This window comes from Sinohyriopsis cumingii, chromosome 11 (genome assembly GCF_028554795.1).
Source record: "Sinohyriopsis cumingii isolate HCF-2022 chromosome 11, ASM2855479v2, whole genome shotgun sequence".
Taxonomy (NCBI): Eukaryota; Metazoa; Mollusca; class Bivalvia; order Unionida; family Unionidae; genus Sinohyriopsis; species Sinohyriopsis cumingii.
Window position 1 is genome coordinate 106,540,449 of NC_142971.1, and position 24,834 is coordinate 106,565,282.

Here is a 24,834-nt window from a genome sequence, read left to right on the forward strand (position 1 = left end):
AAGTCCTCCTGGAAGCCCGTCTTTGCAAGTAAATTCTATGTTTTCAATACTTCATTCTCAATTATTACCGAGTTGAGAATGTTATACCTGTAATCGACATTGCTTGTATCACATGTATTGTTGACATGATTTTCCATGATATTTCTAATAAATTCTACACAGTTTAGGTCAAATTTTAATGAATTCACCGTGCCTTTGAAAATTCAACAAATTCAGATTTTATACCTTTTAGGACATTGCAAGTGAAGTACTCTTAGATATGGATTTTTTTTTACCAAATTCATAATAACTCCGTATCTCTTTTTTTTCTAGGCTTATCAAAGTTGCCAGTCTCATACAAAATCGAGTGATTGAACGAACTTTAAAGCACCATCAAGTATTCAGTCATCTTAGCAAGCAGTTATACAATTAAAGTCACCATAAAGTCATAAGATATTTCAATTTTAGCGTCATTTGAAATATCGATCATGTTTATTTCTAATATGTCAAAGCCATATAAATTTAAAGGAGCTGTCACCGTAAACAGTCGAACGTGACGGTGTATATGGTAAAACCTAGCTACGATGTCGTAGCCTCAACTTGATTTTTTGTGGTGGAGGCTACGAACTGATCCCATATCATGTAATGGAGCAAAACAAATCATCACTAAAGTCAGAAAAACAAACAGTGTAGAAATCTACTACATAAGTATAATCATGTTGTGAAATAAGTTTGGCTTATTTTGAATTTATTAAGCCCTTACACGATAAAATAACTTGGCATGGTTACACTAACCTCACCGTGTCCGCCATGACAGATAACGCGAGACTCTCGCCGTGACCCTACGTAAGGCTTGTGAGAACATATTTGGATATTCTACGTTATGTTATTATCAATCAAGTGGCGAATAATCGCTTCTTGGTGGAATTTCAAAGTTGCTGATAAACCCTATTTACTTTTAATGCGCGGAATTTCTCACCCAAACGGCGCCAAATTTTTACTACAATTTGTTTACGTTTCCAAATAAGGCGTCAATGTCCCTATATGGCACACAAACAAACAAGGTTGAGAACGGAAGTAATCATTATTTGAACTAATATGGCGGACGATCTAAACGAAAATATCGGCTAAAAAGGGTAAACGAGATTTTACAATAATTTCTCAATGATTTTCCATACTTCCGGTATTAAATAAGAGGACTACTCAATTTATTGGATTATATGCAAGGAATATGTTCAAAGTGTTATTATTAGGCTAAAAGAGCGCCGGGTGTGAATCACATTGGCTTGCTCCATTGACACACATGCTCGTGTTAGTACCCTGTCCACGAGGTAGGAGTAAGGGTACTAATATTAGTACTAGGTATCAACCTAGCATGACATTATGCTGAACCGTAAATATATGCTTCTTCAGCACGATAAAAATACAGTCTCTATACTTAGTGTAAACATCTTTCGCATGACTGAAATTTTGGTATTGCATGAATACTGCAACATCACTGAGACATTTAGTAGCTCCTTGGTTTGCAAACAAGTGCAAGATATTACCTGCCGCTACATTTTGAAAATAACCAATGCAAAAGTTTAGCATCAATCTCGACCAAAACATGGGAAATAGTTTCATTGACCTAAAACAAATTCAGAAACCATTATTTTGATTTTGTTCGAATTTATAAATCTGGTTTTATCACGCTGGTGAAATTTTAATGAAACTGTAGACAATTGATATTTTTACAAAATAGACAAATGTATTGATAACATGAGCACATGTAGAGCTTGTTAGGAAATTTGGAACAAAACGTTTGTCAATTTTTGTTTTTCTAGCAAATAGGAATCAGGTTCCTCAGTTTCATGAAGGTATTTTAAACGAAATATTCAAGTCAGAAAAACTTTCAGGACGCGCACGTCAACACATAAATATCGAGGGGTCAAATGCCGAGACAATATAACCCTTGATGTAAAATGAAACCCGGATGTTAAATGCTGACATATGCCTAAATTGTGTTGCATATTTACTGAAGTTTGTGATAATATTTGCATACATTTACAACTGTTTTTTCTTTCAATTCTGGATACACAGGTGGAGATGCCAAGATTGGGACCTGGAGTTACATTTTTACAAAGTTTTCACACAAGTCTCATTATGTAAGTAAATAAATCAAGCGAGAGCGTGAGAAGGAGAGACAGAATGCCCTGCATGGTTTAATATGAAAATTCATGTATACTCATTCCCAGTACCAGTAACCATGACAACGGTTACTCTGATTTGACTAAATGAGAAGAAAGATAACTATTGTATACATGTGTAAGTTCGTTTCTGGTATATAGTCACATCAACATCACATGATGTCTGGACATAATAACTTTCTATAGAAACAACTAGATGTATTATGCACGTTTATAAAAGTCGTCCGCTTCTTCAAAACTGTATCGCCTTTTAAACGCGTAAGTGTATTGTATTTTATGAAAACGTGTTTAATATTTAAGCCTGTTTAAAATGTGTGCCCAAGCCCACTGAACTATATTACATTTCCAAAACAGATGGAATATGGGTTTTATTTTATGTCAGTTTTAAATTAAAATGAATTGGTAGAAATAATTCGGCGTAGAATCTTTGTCTGAAACCACCTTATTTGTGGACACTTTGTAAATCTGGACGTAAGAGAAACATATGTTGCCATTTGTCATCTGCTAGTTTACCAAATTATATGTGTCACTTGCCTCTTGAGGAAAAAAATCCGATTTTTGATTAGTTTCTCGTAAACCAATTGTATCCCCTACAACGTAAAGTAGTTCGGACCTGATGCAAGGATCTGTGAGCTTTTCTGCTTGTCTAATTCAAACTTATTTTGATATTCAGTTATTTCTCTTACTATGCCTTCGTATGTGATTGATATTCGATTGAACTGAAAAACACTAGAACTGGTTTATATTAAACCATTGTCCTCTAGCATCAGCCCAGTCGTTAATTCTTCTACGTCCATGTTGAAACTGATTCTTATTAAAATAAAATAGATACCACTGCTCTAATATTGTAATTGTATCTTAAGGCGGTATCTAAAATACCAGCGAGTGGATCAACTGAGAAACTATTTTTTAAATTGATCCATGCGGACAAATCCTCTCTCCAAAATGCAGTCATACGTAATTTAACTTTTTGGGGGATAGACTACTGCAAACAATTAGTGATATTTTGGAAAGATGTCTCTAGGATGGTTTTCCATTGTGTTGATATGCTTGTCAGTTTTCTTATTCAAGTGACCTTTAATGTTTCTACGAATACAAATTCATCTATCATTCACAAATCTCCGACATCGTAATTATTAGCAATAAGATTATTTCTAATTTTATCAACTGAATTATTCAACAAACATCTAAAAAAAATATGTATTCTTAATTTCAATTAGAACATATTATGGCAATGGTTTTATTCCAAGTAGTGACTTTTTTGAGATAATGTTAAACTTTTTAAAACAGTGATTCTACCAAATGACGAGAGGGCTCCTTTACCGCTGGTTTGATATGTTTTTTTATTTCTTTAATTTTATTTTCGTAATTTATTCGTACAATATTTTCATAACGCTCCAACTTATTTAATAACTGACAAAATCGATCCACACTTCCAACTTTACTTTCAAAAAAATGTAGAACAGTATAATCAAATATCACGGGCAGACTTAATGTAGTGTAGTATAATCAGATATCACGGACAGACTTAATGTAGTGTAGTATAATCAAATATCACGGACATACTTCATGCAGAATAGTATAATAAAATATCACGGACAGACTTCAAGGATACATTATTCTCATGCAGATTAAAAAACGGTATTAATAATAATAATAATAATAATAATAATAATAAGCTTTCTTTAACGAGGATAACACATTTGGTTATGACTGACTCATCAGCCATGTGGTCCTCAGTTTTTGTTGCCATTAATTGTTCACTTCTTCTATGCTGATGGAAGTTCCCCCATACTGTAACCATAGTTTATCGCTCTGACAAGAGAATGACCTAAGTTTTTCAGGCACAACTTAGAAACAAAACTCATTGGTATAACAATCTGAACATATATTTGTATTTTCTACAATATATTTCCAGTATCTTAATGCTTCCTCACATTCTAAAATTAGTTTCACCAAGTTATCTAGGTTTGGAAACTTACAGTCTTAGTATTATATTTTTTAAATTGCTGGAGGCTATCTTTCTGTATTGATACAAAATAGTTAATATTTTCTTGTAAAACTGCATTTGCGCTAAAGTTTGTGACCCATTGTCCCTTATTTAAATATTGAGATTAGCAAACACTCAATTACAACCTCGTGAATATTAATGTATCGCGAAAACGAGACTAAAATAGGCAGATTGAGAAAAAGAATATCGCGTCCTACTGTACATCGAGTAACGATCTGAGCTGTTTGCCAGATATTTCTTCTACATTCGTTCAGAATTTTATCTCGAGTGTCTCCAGCAGTTCAGGGATTGAACAGATGACAACAGGATCCGAGTATTACAGTGAGGGATATGTCCATTATCTTAATTGCAATAATTAGTTGTAAAAAAAACAGTTATTTCAGCACGGGCAGTTGAAATTATATCACTAGTAAATAAAAATGCCAGAATATGAAGACAAAAAATAAGGAAAAAATCACACACACACACACACACACACACACACACACACACACATATATATATATATATATATATATATATATATATATATATATATATATATATATATATATATATATACTTCCTTTTGGATGGGGATTCTCTGACATTAACTTACTACAATGATATAATTTAAATGGCCTGTGATTTAAGTATACGTTTTCCCTTACGTTTACACACATCAATATATTTTATCAACAGTTTCATTAATTCTTATCCATGTTCTCTCTCTCTCTCTCTCTCTCTCTCTCTCTCTCTCTCTCGTAATTTCATTAAACTTGTACTCTCGTCATTTTCATTGTACTGGTGCTATCTCTCTTCTCTATCGTGGTCATTTACTTTAAAGTCCTTACCTAGATTAGCCAACCACTCAATTACAGAACAAACAATGAATCCAGTAAATGGCCAATAAAGTCCTTATCTCGATTAGCAAACCACTCAATTACAGCATAAACAATAAACACAGTAAATAGCCAAAATGGCCAATATAGTCCTTACCTAGATTAGCCAACCACTCAAGTACAGCATAAACTATAAACCCAGTAAACGGCCAATATAGTCCTTATCTGGATTAGCAGACCACTCAATTACAGCATAAACAATAAACCCAGTATGGCCTATATCGTCCTTATCTAGATTAGCAAACCACTCAATTACAGCATACACTAAAAACCCTATATTCGGATACTATAAGCTGTATCTCGATATATCAAACAAGCACATAAACAGTACGATCAAGAGCTTATTGCCTTTGTAATCAATGTACACTGCGTTTTGTTGACTAGCTATCAAGGACAGTTATAAGAAACGCAATGACGAGGGTAATGGATTGTGACAATATTTATTATGCTAACTGTATTGTTACGGATATAAACGAATGTGGATATTTGGATAACCCCACCCCCACATTTTTGTATACAGTAATAACTGGAGCACAAAATAAGCAAACTTCAAGCTCCAGCCTTCAGGAAAATAATTAAGACAACCGTGTGTGCAGAAAATTGTACAGTTATGTAATTTTATTAAATTTGTTTACCACTGTATGGTACTTACTTATTAAGGAGAAATCATCATACTTTGCATATAAAGGATGGTACAGTACGAGTTATGTACCATACATGAAAGTAAATCGACAAAGGCCTATGATCTAGATCGAGCAATTCTCTTAGAATTGGTAACGCAAAACCAAATATATTCAAACATATATAAAAGTGATACCACTACAATTTCATGAATTTGTATTGCAATAAATAATACGTTAAGGCTACATTAAACAACTTATATACCTAAGTTATATATTATATTGATGATGGGTAACAACATTTTCTCTTTGGATTAACGAAATCTAACACTTTGCACCTTTATGTGAAGAAAGTGGAACATGAACTTGTTGAATCTATCCCATAAATTGCCTAATGTTTAATTGTGTGAGGATTGCTTGTTAGTTTTGACTTTGTCATTATTTTGCTTAAGTGGAAAGAAACTTAGATCCCTTTAATGTTCTAACTCTTGACCATTTCATATTTATGACTTGTTCGCCTTTACCCCATGATTATATTTACTTCGTATTACATACAAAAGAAATGGACAACACCCATGTAGAGTGGGAGGGGCAAACAATTATCAAGTGGTACGTAAATCACAAATCTAAAGTAATTATTAAACTTGAAAATGGAATAATGAATTTAATGTTTTACTGCAGCTTTGTCAATTTTTAATTGCTGTTTTTCAGACAAAAATGTTAAATATATAACATTTGATAGCAGACAAAGAGAGTGACAAAAACTAAGACATCACAGGATGGGAAGTTCAATTTGTCCTAATTAGTATTTCCGAGCATGTGTCTTCAATCATGGGAATCACTCTGTGGCATAAAAATGATATATTTGACATCCATAATAACGTTTTGTGCACATACATTTGGATTGAACCATAATCGTAAACGTAACAGTACTTGAAACCTCTTGTGGTCAATAATATTGAGGTCTTTGTCGGTAATTACTATGTAACCATGTTTCTAAACATCGCGTTAATTAACATGAATTCTACGAATATAAACATATATGTTGTCGCATCGGTAAAAGGTATGCACTTTTTCATTAGGTTCCATGATTTGTGTTTTAAATACAAAATGTTTAAATATAAGCTTGAAGTGGTGGAAGAATCTTTCCACATTCTGCTTGAAACATTATTTTAATATTTGGAAAACCCCTCTGCAAAAATGAAATGTGGACAAAATTACATATTTGAATCATTTTACGAGCTCATGTGAAAGCTGCAATTTTGCCTTATGCGTCTTAGTTAAAATGATTTTTTAAAACAATAATCAAAAAAATCCTAAACAATTTTAGTTTTCTTCATATATGAGTTTATGTTTTAAAAGCCAGCTTCCTTTCTGGCCTAATAAGTAACATTAAAAATCAGCAGTGTCCTTTTTCTACCACATATATTTGGCAAGAAATTTCAAATGCAGAGACCAAAAAACGGAAACACGTAATCAGTTTGACCTTATTTCTGCACAGTTTTATATTCACTGCGGCTCAAAAGGTTCAACTTTCCAATCATAGGAACTTGTAAATTTGTTTTCTTTCTAATATATCCATGTAAATATATTACATTTGTAACCATGCAATATACCAATTGCTATTGCAAAACGTACCAATTCAATAAGAAATACTTATTCTCATTTTTAAAATGTGATAAATATACACGAGCAAATTATGCATAAGAAATCCCTTTGAAGTCATTATTACTGTGCCACATTTGATCATCTCTGCTTGAGAATCCGATACAGATCTATAATCATTGTTCAGAAATACCAAACTGATCAGCCATAGTTACCTTCAGGGTCAGTTTGGTAAACAGGTGCGTAAATTGGAGGGAGAGATCGGGTTAACATAATAGTAGTATAAAATGACTACCTGGAATTGATTAGAACTCTGATTCGAAAGGAAAACAATCTCAAACACTACCTAAAGAACGGCGCTGTTTATTATATTATGGTATTATTTTATGACACACAATCTCTTTCTCAATATCTTTGTCACTAACTTGCTACTTCTCTTCTACAGAGAGGAAAGATTCAAGTAACACTTGAGATCAAACTAAATGTCCATTGTAACAAACATATGTATTTGAAACAGAGAACTCGGTTGACTTTACATTGAGTGTATAAACGAAATGCCATATACCTATTCAAAGACTTTGTAATAAAATAATAAAGTGCTAGTTATCAGAACTACTTGTTAGAGACGAATAGTGAACGTTTCAGGCACTACGCGATATCCATCTGTGGAATTATTCGACGTAAAACTTTCTGCAGTTGAAATCATCATCTTGCATTCTATAAAAGGTTAGTACATAGCATATTGGAATTATTCATAGGCGCAGTGTAATTCGTTTTATTGCAAAGAGATATGTTACGGTGTACAGTGAAGACAAGACCTGATGAGACATTTTACGACTGGTTATTATCTTAAATATTTTAGACAAATACAGTAAACACAATTACAACTTTGCTCCGTCTCACTAAATGCAATATTCAAAGCAGATTGAATTTTTCACAAGCTAAAAGGGTTATCTGCATTATATCCAGCATGCACACAAACAGGTTTCTTTTCTGCTGATTCAAGTCATTATTAATAACTATGAATAATAAAAGATAAAAGGGAATGGTGTGTATCGTTTGCTTATAGGGACACTTGAGACCAGAACCAAACATAGACTAAATGGCAACCCATACTAGGATCGTCTTACACACACACACACACACACACACACACACACACATAAGCGCCGTTCAGCTTCTGAATGTTCGTTTGTATTAAATGTGTAGCTCATTTCACGAGTTTGATGCACGAATTACATGTATATATTATCATCCTCAATAAGAAGATATACAATATAGTTGCAACTTTCCGGTCACCTGTCATAATTCCGGCGCTGCAACGAGGCCGCTCAAGAGCCCACATGATCCATGCGACTCAAATCACTCAATTGAATTCTCCCCAGGCGAAGAGGGCCTCAAAAACGGTTGCCTTATAACAGGTTAAAAAAATATATAATACCTTGAAATATCTGGGTTTTTTATCTTAAACTGTGCGCGAATAGCCACATAACACAGAAACTAGGTTACATATTAGAAACAGCAATATTTAGTTAACACAAGCATCATTCACTCGAACCATCAAAACCCAAATGACCCAATAACGGCATAACACATCCATAGTTTTGCAAGCGCAAACACGAACACCAAAAAGTCTTGTTATGTATGTCTATACTGAATGTTTAGATATTGTTTATGAGTGTAAATTGTAATACTCGTCTGTAAACAACAAATTCCATAACAACTAATTGTCTGGTCCATAATTGTAGAATATTCTTTAAGACAATGATCATTTGTAACCTTTAATAGGTTATGTACTTGGTTTGAGTTATAGAACCAGTCTTGATAATAACCGTAGAAGGTTTAGGAAAATGAACCCGTTTAAAATTATGGGTAATTTTAAGTTGGGATTACTGAGCTATTGCGAAGTAGGTCAGGAGTGCCTGTATTGCGACATTGGTAATGTATAGCGAAATAGGTCAGTTATGTATGTATTGCAAAGCAGTCGTATTACTTTCTTTACATCAGTCGTATAGTTGTCTTAAACGGCACACTTCGCCTTGCCTGCACACACGAGTCCATATTCCATCACGACAAAGCATCAGACATACTCGCATGACAACCCAATAATTAATTATCTTCTATCTACACAGTCATTTCGGATTCCTATGAAAGAAATCAAGTGGTACATATATATATATATATATATATATATATATATATATATATATATATATATATATATATCTGTGTGTGTATGTGTGTGTTAATATATATGTTTATGTATGTGTGAATATAGATAATCTACTTATACGGAAAGATTGGGGGAAGAGACACAGAGAGAGAGAGAGAGAGAAAGAGGGTGAAGGAGAGACGGAGAGAGAGGAGAGAGATTTTGTTATGACTCGGCCGGGATTCGAACCAGCGACATTCCGCATCCGAGACGGACGCTCTAACCATAAGGCCACTGGAGCGGTTTGAGAGAGGGAGGGGGTGAGAGGGAGAGACGGAGGTTGCGAGAGAGAGAGAGAGAGAGAGAGAGAGAGAGAGAGAGAGAAAGAGAGAGAGAGGGAGACAAAGACGGAGAGGGAGAGGGAGATACGAGGTGAAAAAAGAGAGCTCTTCAGTCCGTGAGTTAGGTCATGCTGGTTTGTGACCATGTACTAAGTTCGTTTAGCTTTTAGTTTGTATTATGTATATTTCATGCTTCTATGGTTTTATCACAGAAAATTTAAGTTTTCACCCGTGTTCATTATTTCATAAGCTATAGACGTCCTGTTCACGTATACTTGTCGATGATCTAGGAAACTACGGATCCATGAATTGCTTGAAAAGGATAAAAGAAAAAACCTTTCGCAACACAAGAAGCTGTGGTTTGCAAGCAAGAAAAGGATGACTATTCGATATAATATAACACGAATCATTGCTCATTTCGAATGGGTATATTTAGCGGACCTTTCATCACGTGATCTATCAATATTACATTAAAATATAATGCCTAACAATGGTCATAGCTTATCATAAACAAAATATATATTTATTGTCAGAACACTTGCCGTGTTAGCTTCTGTTCATTTGGTTGATGTATGTAATTGTATATTCTTACACGTAGATTTCCACCAGTTCGAATGATAACTATTTTAGCCTCATTAGCTTGTGTTCATTCGGCTGATGTATGTAATTGTATATTCTTATACGTAGATTTCCACCAGTTCGAATGATAACTATTTTAAAATGTTCTTAGGATACGAATTTATCTTCTCTACCATTTATATACATGTTTGTTTAACACCAGCATGGTATGGTAGAGTTTTTATTATCCAAGTATTGGTCGGACAATTTTCAGATCAAAGGGAAATAATGCATTGTGACCCCCCTCCCTCCAACAGAGGAGACACTCAGTGCGATGCACGATGGTTACATTGCTGGAGTTCGATAGGATACAAGGTTCTAAACTGAAAGGAAAGGCACAACTAAAGAGATCCATGGTTGTATCGGACATTTTACTAAATCAAACAACACTATATATAGAAACGTATACATGTAAAAGTTAGACATTCTAAATTCAAACAATACATAAAATTATTGTATTGATTCAAAGCTTACAGCTTTATACAATTCAGGAGTTTATCTATTAGAGAATATTATGTACATAAGAAAATATTGAATGAGCTAAACATAGCCAAAAAATGCTTAAAGTCTAGTAAGAATTCAATATTTCAAACTAACACCAAAAACAGTTTTCTATTAAAGACAAAATCTTCAATGATTTACCTTAAATGTCGACATTTGTGTTGTAAATTTAAAAATATTTTATTTCTCAATTTAATTCTTATGAAACAATAAATTGGTATGTAAATCATTTTCATATTAATTCCTAGTAAATGTTTTAACAATCCTATAAACATTGTATTTCACACTTGATATTAAAGAAAAAAGCACAACACGTCCCAAAAGGAAATTGAAATACTTCCCACAATGTCTTTAAACATTATACTATTCATTGAGACACTACAAGAAGTCTTTTATAATGTAGCAAAAGGTAAGGTAAGGCAGAACTGTTGTGACGCAATTCAGCCTGAGCGGCCGCTCTTTATGCTAACTTCAGCGATTTTCTGTCTGTAGAATATATACTGTGTGATGTTATTTAACTCACTAGATTACACAACAGGATGGAACAGTATAATATATTCTGCATTGTTAAACTTAGTGTAGTATTCATCTTCTAAAATCTCAGCATAATACACATTTGCAAAGATTGAGTTATAACTATAATAGTTGAATATTATAATATATCATCCATATTTCACGCGTAACATATATGCAAATTGAAAGACACCTTTGAAATGTTTGAAATCACTCAAGTCATGCTATTCATGTGTGCTTTTGTTTCAAAGTATTTTCTTTCTCCAGAGAACAATGTATAGTAAGCTATCACGAGTTAAAATAATTTATAAATTGCTTGTTTTCAATTTATGAAAATCTCAGATGATAACAGTTTTTAGTTATACGTAAATGCATTCCGTATTATGTTATATCGATTAATCATCTGTATCCGCTTTTTAGAACGTGCTGATGGTTCTCTTTTCATGTCTGTTATCAAACGGATCTTAAAATTTACCATTATTCTTAAGAAATCAGTTTTGCAATTTCCTGGCGTCTATTGTTAACCTTTTTGTAAAGTGATGTACTTTGAATATTTAAAACAAATGTAATAAAGAACCACCAATTGTGAATTCATTAAATCTGTATCCGCCATACAAAATTTTCCGAAAGTTTATAAAAAAATTAAACATTAGATATGTATACTTTTTATATTGGTTTTTTTTTTGTGATATAGGTTGTGAATGAATATAAGTTAATTATGAAAATTGGATGTACCCTTTCCGAAACGGTATTTGACATGAATAATGTCATCTTTATGAAAACGATAGAACTATACGGCTCTTCTACAACGACATAAAGCAACTAAAGGATAAATATCCCACATTATTGTTTGATTCAGAAACATTATTCTCAAGGGATTTCAGCGAAATAGTTCACCTGACAGGCAATCTCATCCAGGGTTTGCTCTGCTCTGCCCTATTTACTTGTGTAGATGTCTTACCGTTTTACAATATTGATACCTATGCTCAAAACAGTTCACGTGTGCAGTTACAAATACTGTAACTTCTAATTAGAGAATTTGAGGCTTATGCTCAAAACTCCTGTGATCATTTCGGTATTGATTCGTTCTTTTTTGTTGTTATTAATGTAGGTATGGTTAAGAAGAAATGAAAACCATACCTGAAATAAAAAGTGGTTTAATGTCAAAAGCATTCACGGAAGGTGGGCAACATATATTTTCAAAATACAATATCAACGAGAGAATAAAATAAATCGCAAGTAATCACAAATATAAAACCATTACAAGTGCCACACTAAATCGTGCCAATATATCAGTTAACCTATATATAACTGTTTAACTACCACAGATAACGAAACAAAACTAATAACGACCCTCAAGATGTCGCTTGTACATATAATATATATATAATCATGGCATACACATATTGATGTCAATGTGCATTTTACTTCTTTATAGGTGCATAAATGTCGAACTAAAATTTTTTCCATAAACAGGTATCAAAATTGACCAAATTATCGCATATTTTGAAGCCTTTTAATTTCATTTAATTTAGTGAATAGAAAATCTGTCAGATGGATCATAACACAATGTTAAGTTGTAAATTTAAGAAAATGTGTTATAGCATAGCATGAATAAAAACAAAAAAATAGAATGCAATTTGCTTAAAAGATTTTCCCATGCAAAGAAAAGAACAAAATATTTTCAATCTAATCCATGCTATCAATATTTTTAATGTCTAAAGCTACATGCTGTCTTTATTGTGAAGTATACGAGTGAAGATTGTGTATTCTTGCATAATGTGGATTAGCCTTTAATAAACAGGTACATCTTATTATTTTTACAAACATTTGTTTCAGGATTCATTCATGACAAAGGAATGTTTAACACGTGCCATGTCCACACGTAAGCTGGCTCTGATCCCAGTAGGCGCCGTCAGGACACGAGAAAATGATCGCATTGTTCGATACACATCGGATGAATTTAGTGCAGTCAGTAGGATGCTTAATGTACCTGTCAGATATCTTATCACAAACACCTGTAATTGAAAACAATAATTGCGAGAATAAATTGCTGGTACGATATGACCAGGACTATTTAGTTGTCTTGTTTTACAATGCGAGTTTAAGGAATTTTTTATTAAATTCGTTTAGATATAGAGAATGATGACTAACAACGGATATATATATATATATATATATATATATATATATATATATATATATATATATATATATATATCTATATATATATATATATATATATATATATATATATATATATATATATATATATATATATATATCATTGAATAGGTTAACCAAACTTTCTTTATCAAGTGGGTGAGAAACGGTTTATCCACGAGATGAAATATATCCGTAGCTCGTGCAGCAGCAGAGAGAGTGAATCATACAAAGTTGTTTTACCAGAAAACCCTTCTATCAAGAACATTTCTGATAGAAGAGTTATTTTACAAAAATAACCCTTATTTTCAGAAAATAAGACAAAAAAGTTGTCATTTTACTGAAATAAGGGTTTATTCTCGTAAAACTCATTTAATAAATTAATTTCTTGCCCGCGATGGTCTATTTAGAAAAATATCAGGTATAGATTCACTCTCTCTGCTGCTCTTGTGAAAAATTTTCTTTAACATTAACTTTATTAGTGGAATTAAATAATCGGTTATCAAATAATGGCAAATATCGGAGAAGCACTTACTACTAGACTAGCTCGAGAGCGATTAGAAGCAATTAAAAAATTTCTTCCTGTCCGCGATCGTTTTAGAGAAAAGCTTCAACAACGACAGCAAGTACATGTTGAATTTGCTACGGGTACAGAACAGTTATTTAAATCCGTTACAACAGCTACTGAAAAGGCTGCGGCGGTCACTGAAAGAGCTTTATTGGGAGATATTACGGAAGAGGAAAGAAAAAAAGGTATTCTTCCAACGCTAAAACAAACCGCTGAGCAAACTGAAAAAATTGCAAGGAGAACTAAACAAACAAAAAAGATTTTACAAAACCTTCCAACTGATATAGCTGCAGCTCATCCTCCTGTTGGTGAAGAAATACTTAAAGGGGTCAGTGAAATTCGTACTGAAGTAGCTGGAGTAAAAGAAAAACTTACACCTAAACCAATAAAAGAAAATGTTGCAATGATTAAAAAATTTACAGAAGGGTTTGTTGAAGATATTAAAAATACTAAAAGTGAGGAACTACCTGAAAAAACATTAATTAGTATATTTAATAAATCCAGTATCTTAAAGCCTGGCTTTGAAAAAATAAACGATGATAGTCTTATCAAATGGATATATCGTATATATAAAAATAAAAAACAAGCCAGAGATGACGATTTAGAATTCAGAGGGTTTTTTGAAGAAGTAGAGAGACTTTATAATGAGAAAGTGAAACAAACAAAACAACAACTATCCACTCAGTCACCTCCGCCATCAGTAGAAAGACAGATACCGCCTTCACTTCAACGTATTCCATCCCTGCAGCCTTTACATCAGCTTGATACACCTCCACCGTCTTCATATCAACTTACTACACCTCGGCCACCATTAGAAAAACGACGGCGGGAGTTAGCTAAGGAATTTGAAGAAGGGAGACCTCCCGGTACTACAGGTAGTGGTCTTGGTAGTCACATTACTTGTCCTGATAGTGTTCTCAATGATGTATCGCGGTTAGAAGTTCTCATCGGAGGCAGACGAGCTGGTAATAACTCACCAGAAATAATTAATGAAGCAGCTGATATCTGTCAACGATTATTTCGGGGTGGTATCATGGATGTTCACGCGTATCGAGAACTTATCGATGAAATCATTGACTGAAAGTCATTGAGTTAGATAAAAATTAAATAATAATGATCATACATAACGCTCACCGTGGACCCGTCGTGGTCAGGGTAATAAATTCACGACTACCTGTTTATAGAGCAATTTACGGGGATGGACTAGGTGATGTTATTCAAGGTTTATTCAGAAGACTAGCACCCAAGGCAGCGCCGATTGCAAAACAACTATCAATGAAAGCTATTGATGTTATTAAAGATAAAGCTCCTGGTGTTATCGGTAATATTGCCAGCAAGGCATTTACTGCAATCAAGGAAAGATTAGCGCGATTACGCAGACCAGTTAAATTACCAGCCACCACAGAGATGCCTGCAGATGTCAGTAAAGTAATAAATCAAGCTGCAAATAAAAAACTAGCAGAGATACTGGATCAACCAATAAATACAAGTATGATATCAGGAAGTGGTTTTCGTTTTAGACGACTATGATTTACTATAAAATGTTTAAACGCGTGTCTGATCCAGCCTTCGATATGGATGCACCAGTACTCAAGGATGAGTCTGTGCGCGATTATCAGTACTATTCTTATGAAGCACGAGAACCAAATCAGCGGGGCAGAATTGAATTACAAGTGCAGGATACAAGTAGATATTTCTTGCCCGCGGAAGCATTTATTGAAGTTACAGGTGAAATCGTAACAAATGTTGCCCTTAATACACCATATGCAGCTGATGTCCAAGTTGGCTTTGTAAATAATGGCATCATGGCACTATTTTCCAGCGCCAGATATCTCATAGACTGCAAAGAAATTGTGGCAATTCAAGATAATGTTGATGTTGCTACGACAATTATTGGGCTGGCAAGATATTCAGATGATTACACTAGATCAGCTGGCCCAACTATGATGTTCGCCAAAGACAATTCTAACTTTCCTGATGGAAAACCTAGCACCTTAAGGCGACCAGAAAACAATGCCAGAAATGCTGATGTCGATGTGGAAAATTTACCCTTTCCCAACCCTGAACACAATTTAGGGTTTGGAACACGAAAATCAATGTTGAAAGGTAATAATAGAGAATTTTCATGTGCGATTCCACTGTCTCACATCTTTGGATTTTGTAGAATGTCAGAAAGGCCATTTTTGGAGCCAAACACACAGTTGTACTTGTGAGAAAAGGTGATGACAATGATGCTATCTGGCGAGCAGCTGGCGTTGCTGACGGTAAAGTAAATATAAAAAGACTTGCTCTGTGGATGCCGGTGATGACTCCGTCACTCGCTGAAGAACAGCGGTTAATTTCTTTCATGGATCAAGGTGGTAAATCAATACTGTCGTGGCTAACAACAACCACTGACGTTAATCAAAATTATATTGATGGGCTATTCACGTGGCATATATCATCACAGCAAGGTGTTGCGGCACCAAGACATGTCTTTGTTGCGTTTCAACTTAATTTACGATTAAACAATTAAGAACGTTCTCATATGATATTTGATCCACTTGGTATCACTGCAGTATCCTTGCGAACAAACGGACATCAAGAACCATCCGAGGATATAATATTGAATTTTGGCACTAATAATGTAGCACGTGTATATCACCGTTTGATGACATTTATGGGACGTGATCAAAATATTGATACTGGTTTGCAAATATCACAGTTGGATTTTACGAGTATGTATCCGATTTATTACTTTTCGCTGGAGCATCTTGATTTAGCTAAACAATCTGTTGTTGATTTACACTTCAGAGCTAACATAAACTCAGGTAACCCTTACAGAGCAATCGCGGTCATACTCTCTGATAAAACAATGCTACTTGAAGGTGCTGGTGGACGAATGAGAGTCGTTGATGCCCCAGTGGAAAATATGTAACAATTAGATCAATCTCGTATTAAATAAAATGTCATACCGTCATGTTAATGTCACTCTGACTCCTGGTCAGGTGAAGAAATTACAATCGAAAAACGCGAGCACATGTGGTGCAACAATAACACTAAAACACGATCAGCTAGCGGGTGGTCCAAACAAACTGTCATTAACTAAAAGCCAACTAAAACATTTCAATAAAGCAGCGCAGGCAACGACTGGAGTTCGACTTGATCTCTCTCCAGCCGCGGTCAAAGATATGGTTAAAACCGGTGGTATATTTCCTCTTCTCGCCGCGATACCAGCACTAATAGCTGCTGCTGATCCCGCAGTCGCAAAAGCAGCCGCGTTAGGAGCTCTTGGAACAGCCGCTGGAATGGCACTAAAGAAAGTCACAGGAAAAGGATATCGAAAAAAAAAACGGGATAGACCCAGATGAGGTTGTAATTTTTCAAGATCGACATGGCAAGCTAAAAACCAGTAACATTAAGTGGAATGACATAATTCGCAGGGTTATTGGAGCTACCGCGGACAACATCGTTGTATTCACTGACATCGGCAGAATCAGAGATTCGCTGAAATCAATTGCAGCTCTTCGAGATGATGCACGAAAAGCCGCAGGGGAACGTGTAGCGAAGACCGGTGATACAATGACAGGAGAACTCAGCATGAACGGAAACAAAATAACCGTGTTGAGAGATCCAACCTCGAACGAAGATGCCGCAAACAAACAATACGTAGATACGAGTGTCCACACAAGCACTAGCGCCATTGACGGTAAACTAATCACGTTGCGGGCTGAGTATGATGTTCACGTGGGCGCGTTTACAAGACTTCGAAGAAACTTCGCAAAAACTGATGAGGCCGTGGATAAGTTCTTTGGGACTCCTCCAGTCATCGACATGAAACTTTCTGAAATCATACCAAATCTTACTAATAACGCCAACGATATCAATAAGATTAATACCCGGTTAGGTATAGTCAGAACAGAAAAAAGTTTTCAGATCAAATCCAGATAATAGAAAATAACATTAACACGATCAAACAAACACAGCAGAATATCGTATCGGGAATTCCTGATATCGTTAACAAAACCAGTTTGATTAAAGTCCCCACTGGAGTTACTCCCGGGCATATCACCAACATCGTATACACGGTATCATCGGGATTCGCAACATGGTCCCGACAAAATAATACTATCAAATATACAGCAACAGCCACTGGCGTGTATAGACTGTCTGTATTCAGTGCCGCTAAGTTTGAAATCTTCACAACATATCCCTGGAGACACTCCACTGACAAATATTCCGGGGTTGTGACTATCATATTAAACAAGGAAACTGAAGAAACATTTATACTGGAAGCCGCAGACAAGAAATTAACCGCAACATCTTACTGGTGGTGTTTGGAATTTGTAGCTGAAACACCTCAATTGGTTACCGCGTAAAATAATAAAAAGAAATCAGCATCAACGACAACATTAGATGCTCAGCAATATAGATATGATCAGGTACGCGAATGGCAGTCAGAGTTAAAAAACACTATTGACAAATGAATGCGCAACAAAGATAAAAAAATACAAACGGCGTGTAACTGTATTAGACACAATAGTGTATTCGGTATCCGCGGTAATTGCATCCACGGGTGTGCTATTATCAGCGCTGACACCAGTGACAACTGCAATCGCGATTACAATCACAATTTCAGCATCAACGACGATTGCCGGAGTTGCTAATATAATTGCAAAAAACAAATATCCTAGTGCGCGCTAACAAAATTCACGAGTATGAAAAGTTAAACAACGCGGCCACAAGCACCTACTCGAAATTGTTCTCGTTGATATCATCCAGCCTTGACGATACAACAATATCCGATTCCGAATTCACGCTGATGTCCAGCGCATACAACGATTACGAAAACAAAAGAATTTTAATTTGAAAACGATGAAGATAAATAATGACGGAGATACTTCAAGAGATAGCCGCAAATACAGCTCCGGTAAAAACATCAATGATAACAGTATCTTCAACACAACCGGAGTTTAGTATTAATTTTCCAACTGCAATTACAGTAAAAGAAATCGCGTTGGCACAATTACGAGTATATCACAGCTGGTCCAACATCAGGTCGACATCATTTCACGGACAGTTGCCAGATAATTCATTTGTATTTTCGTATCAGAATAAACCTGACGGCACACCAGATTGGAACGTTGTCACGTTACCAACAGGTTCTTATCAGATAGAAGAAATCAACAAAGAAATACGGCGTCAAATGAAGCGTATCACCGGCAAGGAATCTAAAATATCAATAACCGCACACGAGCCAACGTTGTCAACGATCATCGAAGTCGCTTCACCTGGTTACGCCGTGGATATCTATAACAGTTCAATCAGAACAGTATTAGGATGGCCTGAAAATCCACCACCGACATCGCCGATACCACCAGAACCAGTGAAGTCTGATTATATCACTTACGAACAGGAATATCATTTCACGGATATTTTTGTTGAAAAATATATTGTCCCGGTATTAGGAACGGATAAAATTCCTAATCCAAAATATTTTCTTGATGCATCAGAAAAATACTGGACTTTCGAACACAACAAAAATTATAGTTACTCGGTAACAAGTTTTATGGATGTATTTTATTATTATCGTATATTGCACAATCAACGACTAAAAAATTTACGTTCGCATTTTCAATCACATATCAGCGATGTAACAGGTTCTCGTGACAATATCATCAGCGAAATCAAAGCATTAAATAAAATCGCGAGTTACATGGACATTTTGAACAACAGAGCAGTTGCTCCCGTAGTTGCAGAAATTAAGAGAGTAAAAAATAGAATAAATGAACTTTTAAGAAATGAAAAGAGCTGGCGAGAGGAGAGGGGTTCATCATCACTTCTTGGAGTGATAGGAAATGTTGGACTAATATTAAATGTTAAAGATAGAGAATTCGAAGAAAAAAAAACTACGTGCTATCCAAGAAATGTTAGAGGAACTTAAAATCAAAGAAGATGATCCACCGAATTATAAATTACCAGGATACGTTTCCCCGGTCATATCAAAAAAATACGTCACTGATATCATCGATGAATACTTCGATGACATACTTGACCAGTACAAGCGAATATTACCATCACCAACTATCCTCAGACACGATAATTCCACAGCGTGAGATGGCAGACATATTTCTCCGGGGATCGTAAATATCACTGATGTCGTCGCGGTCAATCTTGTGTGTGACGTAATCGACGGCAGTTACAGCATAGACACAACAGTATCAAATCAGGCCCAGCAAGGGTTTATACTATACTCATTTACTCCTGAAGAACCACCTGGGTTTTTGATTGTACAAGAGCCAATCAATCCAGTATTTCTGCGGTGTCATAACCCGTGGCTGTCAAGAATAAATTTTAAAATCACTGACCAGTCAGGAAATTTGTTGGACATACGTGGTGAGACGGTTAGTATAAACTTGCTGGTGAAATCGTGAAAAGATTTCCTCCTGCAGAAAAAATATTTTATTTTATATGAAATTTATGCAACCTGCACTATTTCTATGTTTTTTACTAGCAGTTACCCTGTAAAATTGAGTACTTTGGTCTGTTTTGTTGATTTTTACTAGCAGTTACCCTGTAAAATCTACGACGCTTGTCTGTTTTACTGATTTTTACTAGCAGTTACCCTGTAAAATCTACGACGAGAAATTGCAAAGCAATTTCTATGGACTGTTTTGCTGATTTTTACTAGCAATTAACCTGTAAAATTGAGTACTTTAGACGGTTGCAGAAAAATTACTATGGAAAACTAATTATTTTTTTCAACACGATAATGTCCTTGAAACCAGATGTTTCCAAATCTAATGATGACACTGCACTGAAAATCCAAACAAATAATTAGAAAAGAACCATAAGGATATGTACGCTCAAGCACTGGTACACATTCATGATCGACAAATACTTGCTGATGCAATCAAGAATGCATTTAACACACATGAATATGATCGGCCAAGATCTGTCGCTGTAAGATGTTCCCGTGGTGGTAGTTATAAAATAATACTGACAGATGCAGATCTTTGGAATCTCCAACAAGATGAATCCATATACGTGTATATGGATCAAGATGAAATTCTTAATTATGCACACTCATGACTGACTCGTACGCAGTTAAATGATATTCTCAGCAGTGGAAAATTTCCCGAGTAAACAATTAAAAACTTGCCTGAAGTATATTTCAATGAAACTTTCATATATCGGCGCGGTATCATGTGGTGATTGTCAAGATGGGATATCCGTGCACGAACTTGAATGTTACGATTCAGTGTTCGACGACGACCTCGATAACGATCCTGGTTGTTTCTGCCGTTGTTTCTGCGATGGTAAGTGTTCATGTAGCGGTCCGTTGTTTTACAGGATCATGTATTACTACGTAAGCAACGACGAAGATTGTTTAGCGCGCGCAGATTATTACGAATATGAACTCCAAAACTACGACGAATACCCTGACGACCCGGATGACCCACATCCGTGTTATGCCACCGATGCACATAAATACGTTGATAGGATCATGCATGACATAGTGAGATGTTTATAATTTCTCGGAAAATCTCACGGAGGGTTTCTTAGATTTGTCTGTGGCGATCTCTGATCGTGTGGTTTTATTTTTTTTAGACTTATCTGCGGCCATCCTCGATTTAAATTCTTCTTCGAACGCTTTTGCCTCCGCGTCAAGGATAGCATCGAAATCATCGGCAGGTTTCTTGAAAATTTCAGATTGCGCAGTTTTAGCTGCTTCGATGTTGGTTTTGATAAGTTTATGTTTTGATCGCAAATCTTCTAACCGCCGAATAAGACGGTTGTTAGCTTGTTGTTCAGAATCAAACTGTCGCTGAATTGTGGCCCTTGCTCGCTGTAATTCCGGTAACGTTTTTTCAAGGTGCATAGTTATTCCTACTTCGAAACATTTTGCATCCATTTCTTGCACTAGATTGTTTAATCGTGTTATCTCCGTGCGTGCGTGTGCGTTGTCGTTGACAAGTTTATCATTGACGGCCATTAGTTCGCTGATTTTTTCTTTTCCGAGATTGTATTTTTTTTCGAATGAATCCCGCTGACGTGTCAGTGAATCTATCTGTGCTTGATTGGGTATCGTAACTATTTTTGGTCTGATCGAGTCAGGATCAGCTTCTCTCCAGATCTCATAAATTCTGTTATATCCGATGTGAAATTCCTTCGCGATCTGATCGATCGGAGTAACATTTTGTCGAAGTTGTTTTTGTGAAATTTGCTCCGGGGTGAGTGTGATTCTCATTATATCATCGTGAGATTTTTTTGCGAAAAAAAAATTACTGACAATAATTATCGGCGGGATCTCCCCGGCAACGATTACCTGACCGGGTGAAAAAAATTAATTTTTCAAAAACACTGAATTTTCGCAGCAATAATTATTATCGATAATGATCATTGAGGAATTATCATGGATAAATTTATCAGAAATAATTACCGGTAATTATTTTTCGGTAATTATTTTTTCCAATCCTCGTTGATCAGTTTATCAAGCTGATCAGAAAGAGTTTTACCTAGTTTTTCTTGTTCAAATATTTTACTGATTTCATCAAGAATTCTTTTTATTGTTTTAGCTACCGGAGATAGCAATGCTATGTTATCTGGTTCTGATAGACAATTTTAGTTCGAAGTTCTTCATTGAGAATTTTCATTATCCGATACTCATTTTTATGTGTTCGATAACCCTGCGCACGGGCATCATTAACTTTACCGTATTCGTGCATTAACCATGCTGAGTTGAAAATTTCACTACCCGTGGTAAATTTCTTGAGTGAATCAAGTTCAGCAGCCAACGCGGTAATGTTTCCGTCGTTCATATACTTATATATTTTTTTGTTTCTAATTGATTGTCAAATTTAAACAAATTAGTCAAAACTTATATTTTGTTTCGGTCAATATAATCTTGCTCGGTTAATGTAATGTTATCTTGCGTTGATAATACCTGGCAAGCTCACGAAATCTTTTACCGCCACAACTTGAGCATAATTTTGTTTTTCCACGGGTTGTAATACCGCATACTACACAGATAACTCCACCGTTGGATCCTCGCTTAATATTTTGTTTATGTGATGGGCAGTACTCACCGGTGCATTTTCGCTGACAACATCGAGTTGTTCCGATGAGTTTCCATTTGCAATAGTTTTCAGACATATATTTTATGTGTTTTTTCAATTGAATTATGTTTGCCTAAATATTATATGGAAGAATTTGAGAGATTGTCAACGATAAAACCTACCAGGAATAGATTTGATCTTGATAGATTAACTGCTGATGTACAACGAAAAAATTTAGCAGAATTGAATAACGTCATCAGACGTGCAAAACGAGAATTTTACAATGACGGTGCAAGTCACGTGTTCTCGACGTATAAAATTATCCGCGACGGCACCGGAGATATCATTGAAGAACTTTTCGGAGAAAGTATTATTGATGCTACTATGACCGATACACGAGCAAGTGAGATAATTAAATATCTCGATAATAAAAAATATTTTATTTTAATAAAATTTATTGTTAGAGTTGTCGACGACACCGGTGAAGATACATGGATTATCCGTGATAAACACGATCCTATCCTTGCCAATGGAAAAACCGTTTTGTTAAGTAGAGATTCCAGACCGGGAATGCTCACCGGAATTGATATTCCGTATTATGCTCGAGCGTATCCTGTGACCGCGGTTGTTTACGGAATTTATCCGATAAAGAAACCAAAACTTGATAGACTCAACCCGATGAGAATGTCAACGTTGAATTGTGTAGCCGAGCGAGTAATAGAACATTTTAAAAATGCATTGCGGGGAAACGGTTTAACTACGCTGAGACAATCTAAGATAACAGCATGCGCTGAGCGAGTCATGGATACAGGAGCGTCAATAGCGGATGTTGCTGAGCTAGAGCGCTCGCTAAGATTTCCTATAACGGTAAAATCGTTAACCGGAGAAGAATTATACAAATCTAAATACAACTGCTACGGAGCACCAATAACAATTATTGATCATAACAATCACGCTTGGACTGACTCGGTTATGATATTTCCGCGAGACCGTGTTGTGAAATATTATCACGGAAATATATTTGATTGTATTTATCGAATGAGTAAAACCGATCCTGTGTCGGTATGGTTGTTTAAAAGTAACGAAGATGGTGAATATGATCAGTTTGTGAAACCCAACGGAGAAATATACCGGACGGAGTCACTGCACTTGGAAATGAAAAAACTTGCAGAAAAATATTTGAAACTCGACACTGATCAGTTGCTGACTAATTGTTTTACTGTTCCAAGTGTTGCCGCTCACATAGCCAGGGAACGAAATTCATGGAAACCAACTCGAAGTAATTTCCTCACGGACATCCAACAGAGCTGTGTAGAATACGGACACGGCGGGTTATGGAATACCCGATATAATCACAACGATATGATATCCGTGCATATGATTGCGTGTTACCCGGGAAGTTTTCTCGGGTATGGCGAATGTAGCGAATATTTTAAGCGATTTGGACATCCCACAAACTCAATGACAAGAGTTGCCGTAAACGGTGTTTTACCCGATTTTGATTTAACTGGATTTGCAAAAATAACATCGTTTGAGTTCGCTGAGAATTTGCACCCGATCAACTATGTATGGTTTGGTAAACATTTTAGCAAAAAACGGTGGGCGCCAATAGTGTTATTGCGATACATGCTTGACAGTCGAATATTGGTATCGCTGAC

At 35.4% G+C, this 24,834-nt stretch overlaps 1 protein-coding gene across 2 annotated transcripts in view; it reads right to left on the reverse strand.

Annotated features, from left to right (window-relative positions):
• Window positions 1-10,743: 10,743 nt before the first annotated feature.
• LOC149789232 (coadhesin-like) overlaps window positions 10,744-24,834 on the reverse strand; it is a 40,903-nt gene continuing 26,812 nt past the window's right edge. For both annotated transcript variants that reach the window (XM_089975400.1, XM_089975399.1), the window contains exon 13: window positions 10,744-13,425. In XM_089975400.1, the coding sequence (XP_089831526.1) occupies window positions 13,271-13,425 (155 nt within the window). In that variant the 3' untranslated portion in view covers window positions 10,744-13,270. The remainder of the gene's footprint in view (window positions 13,426-24,834) is intronic.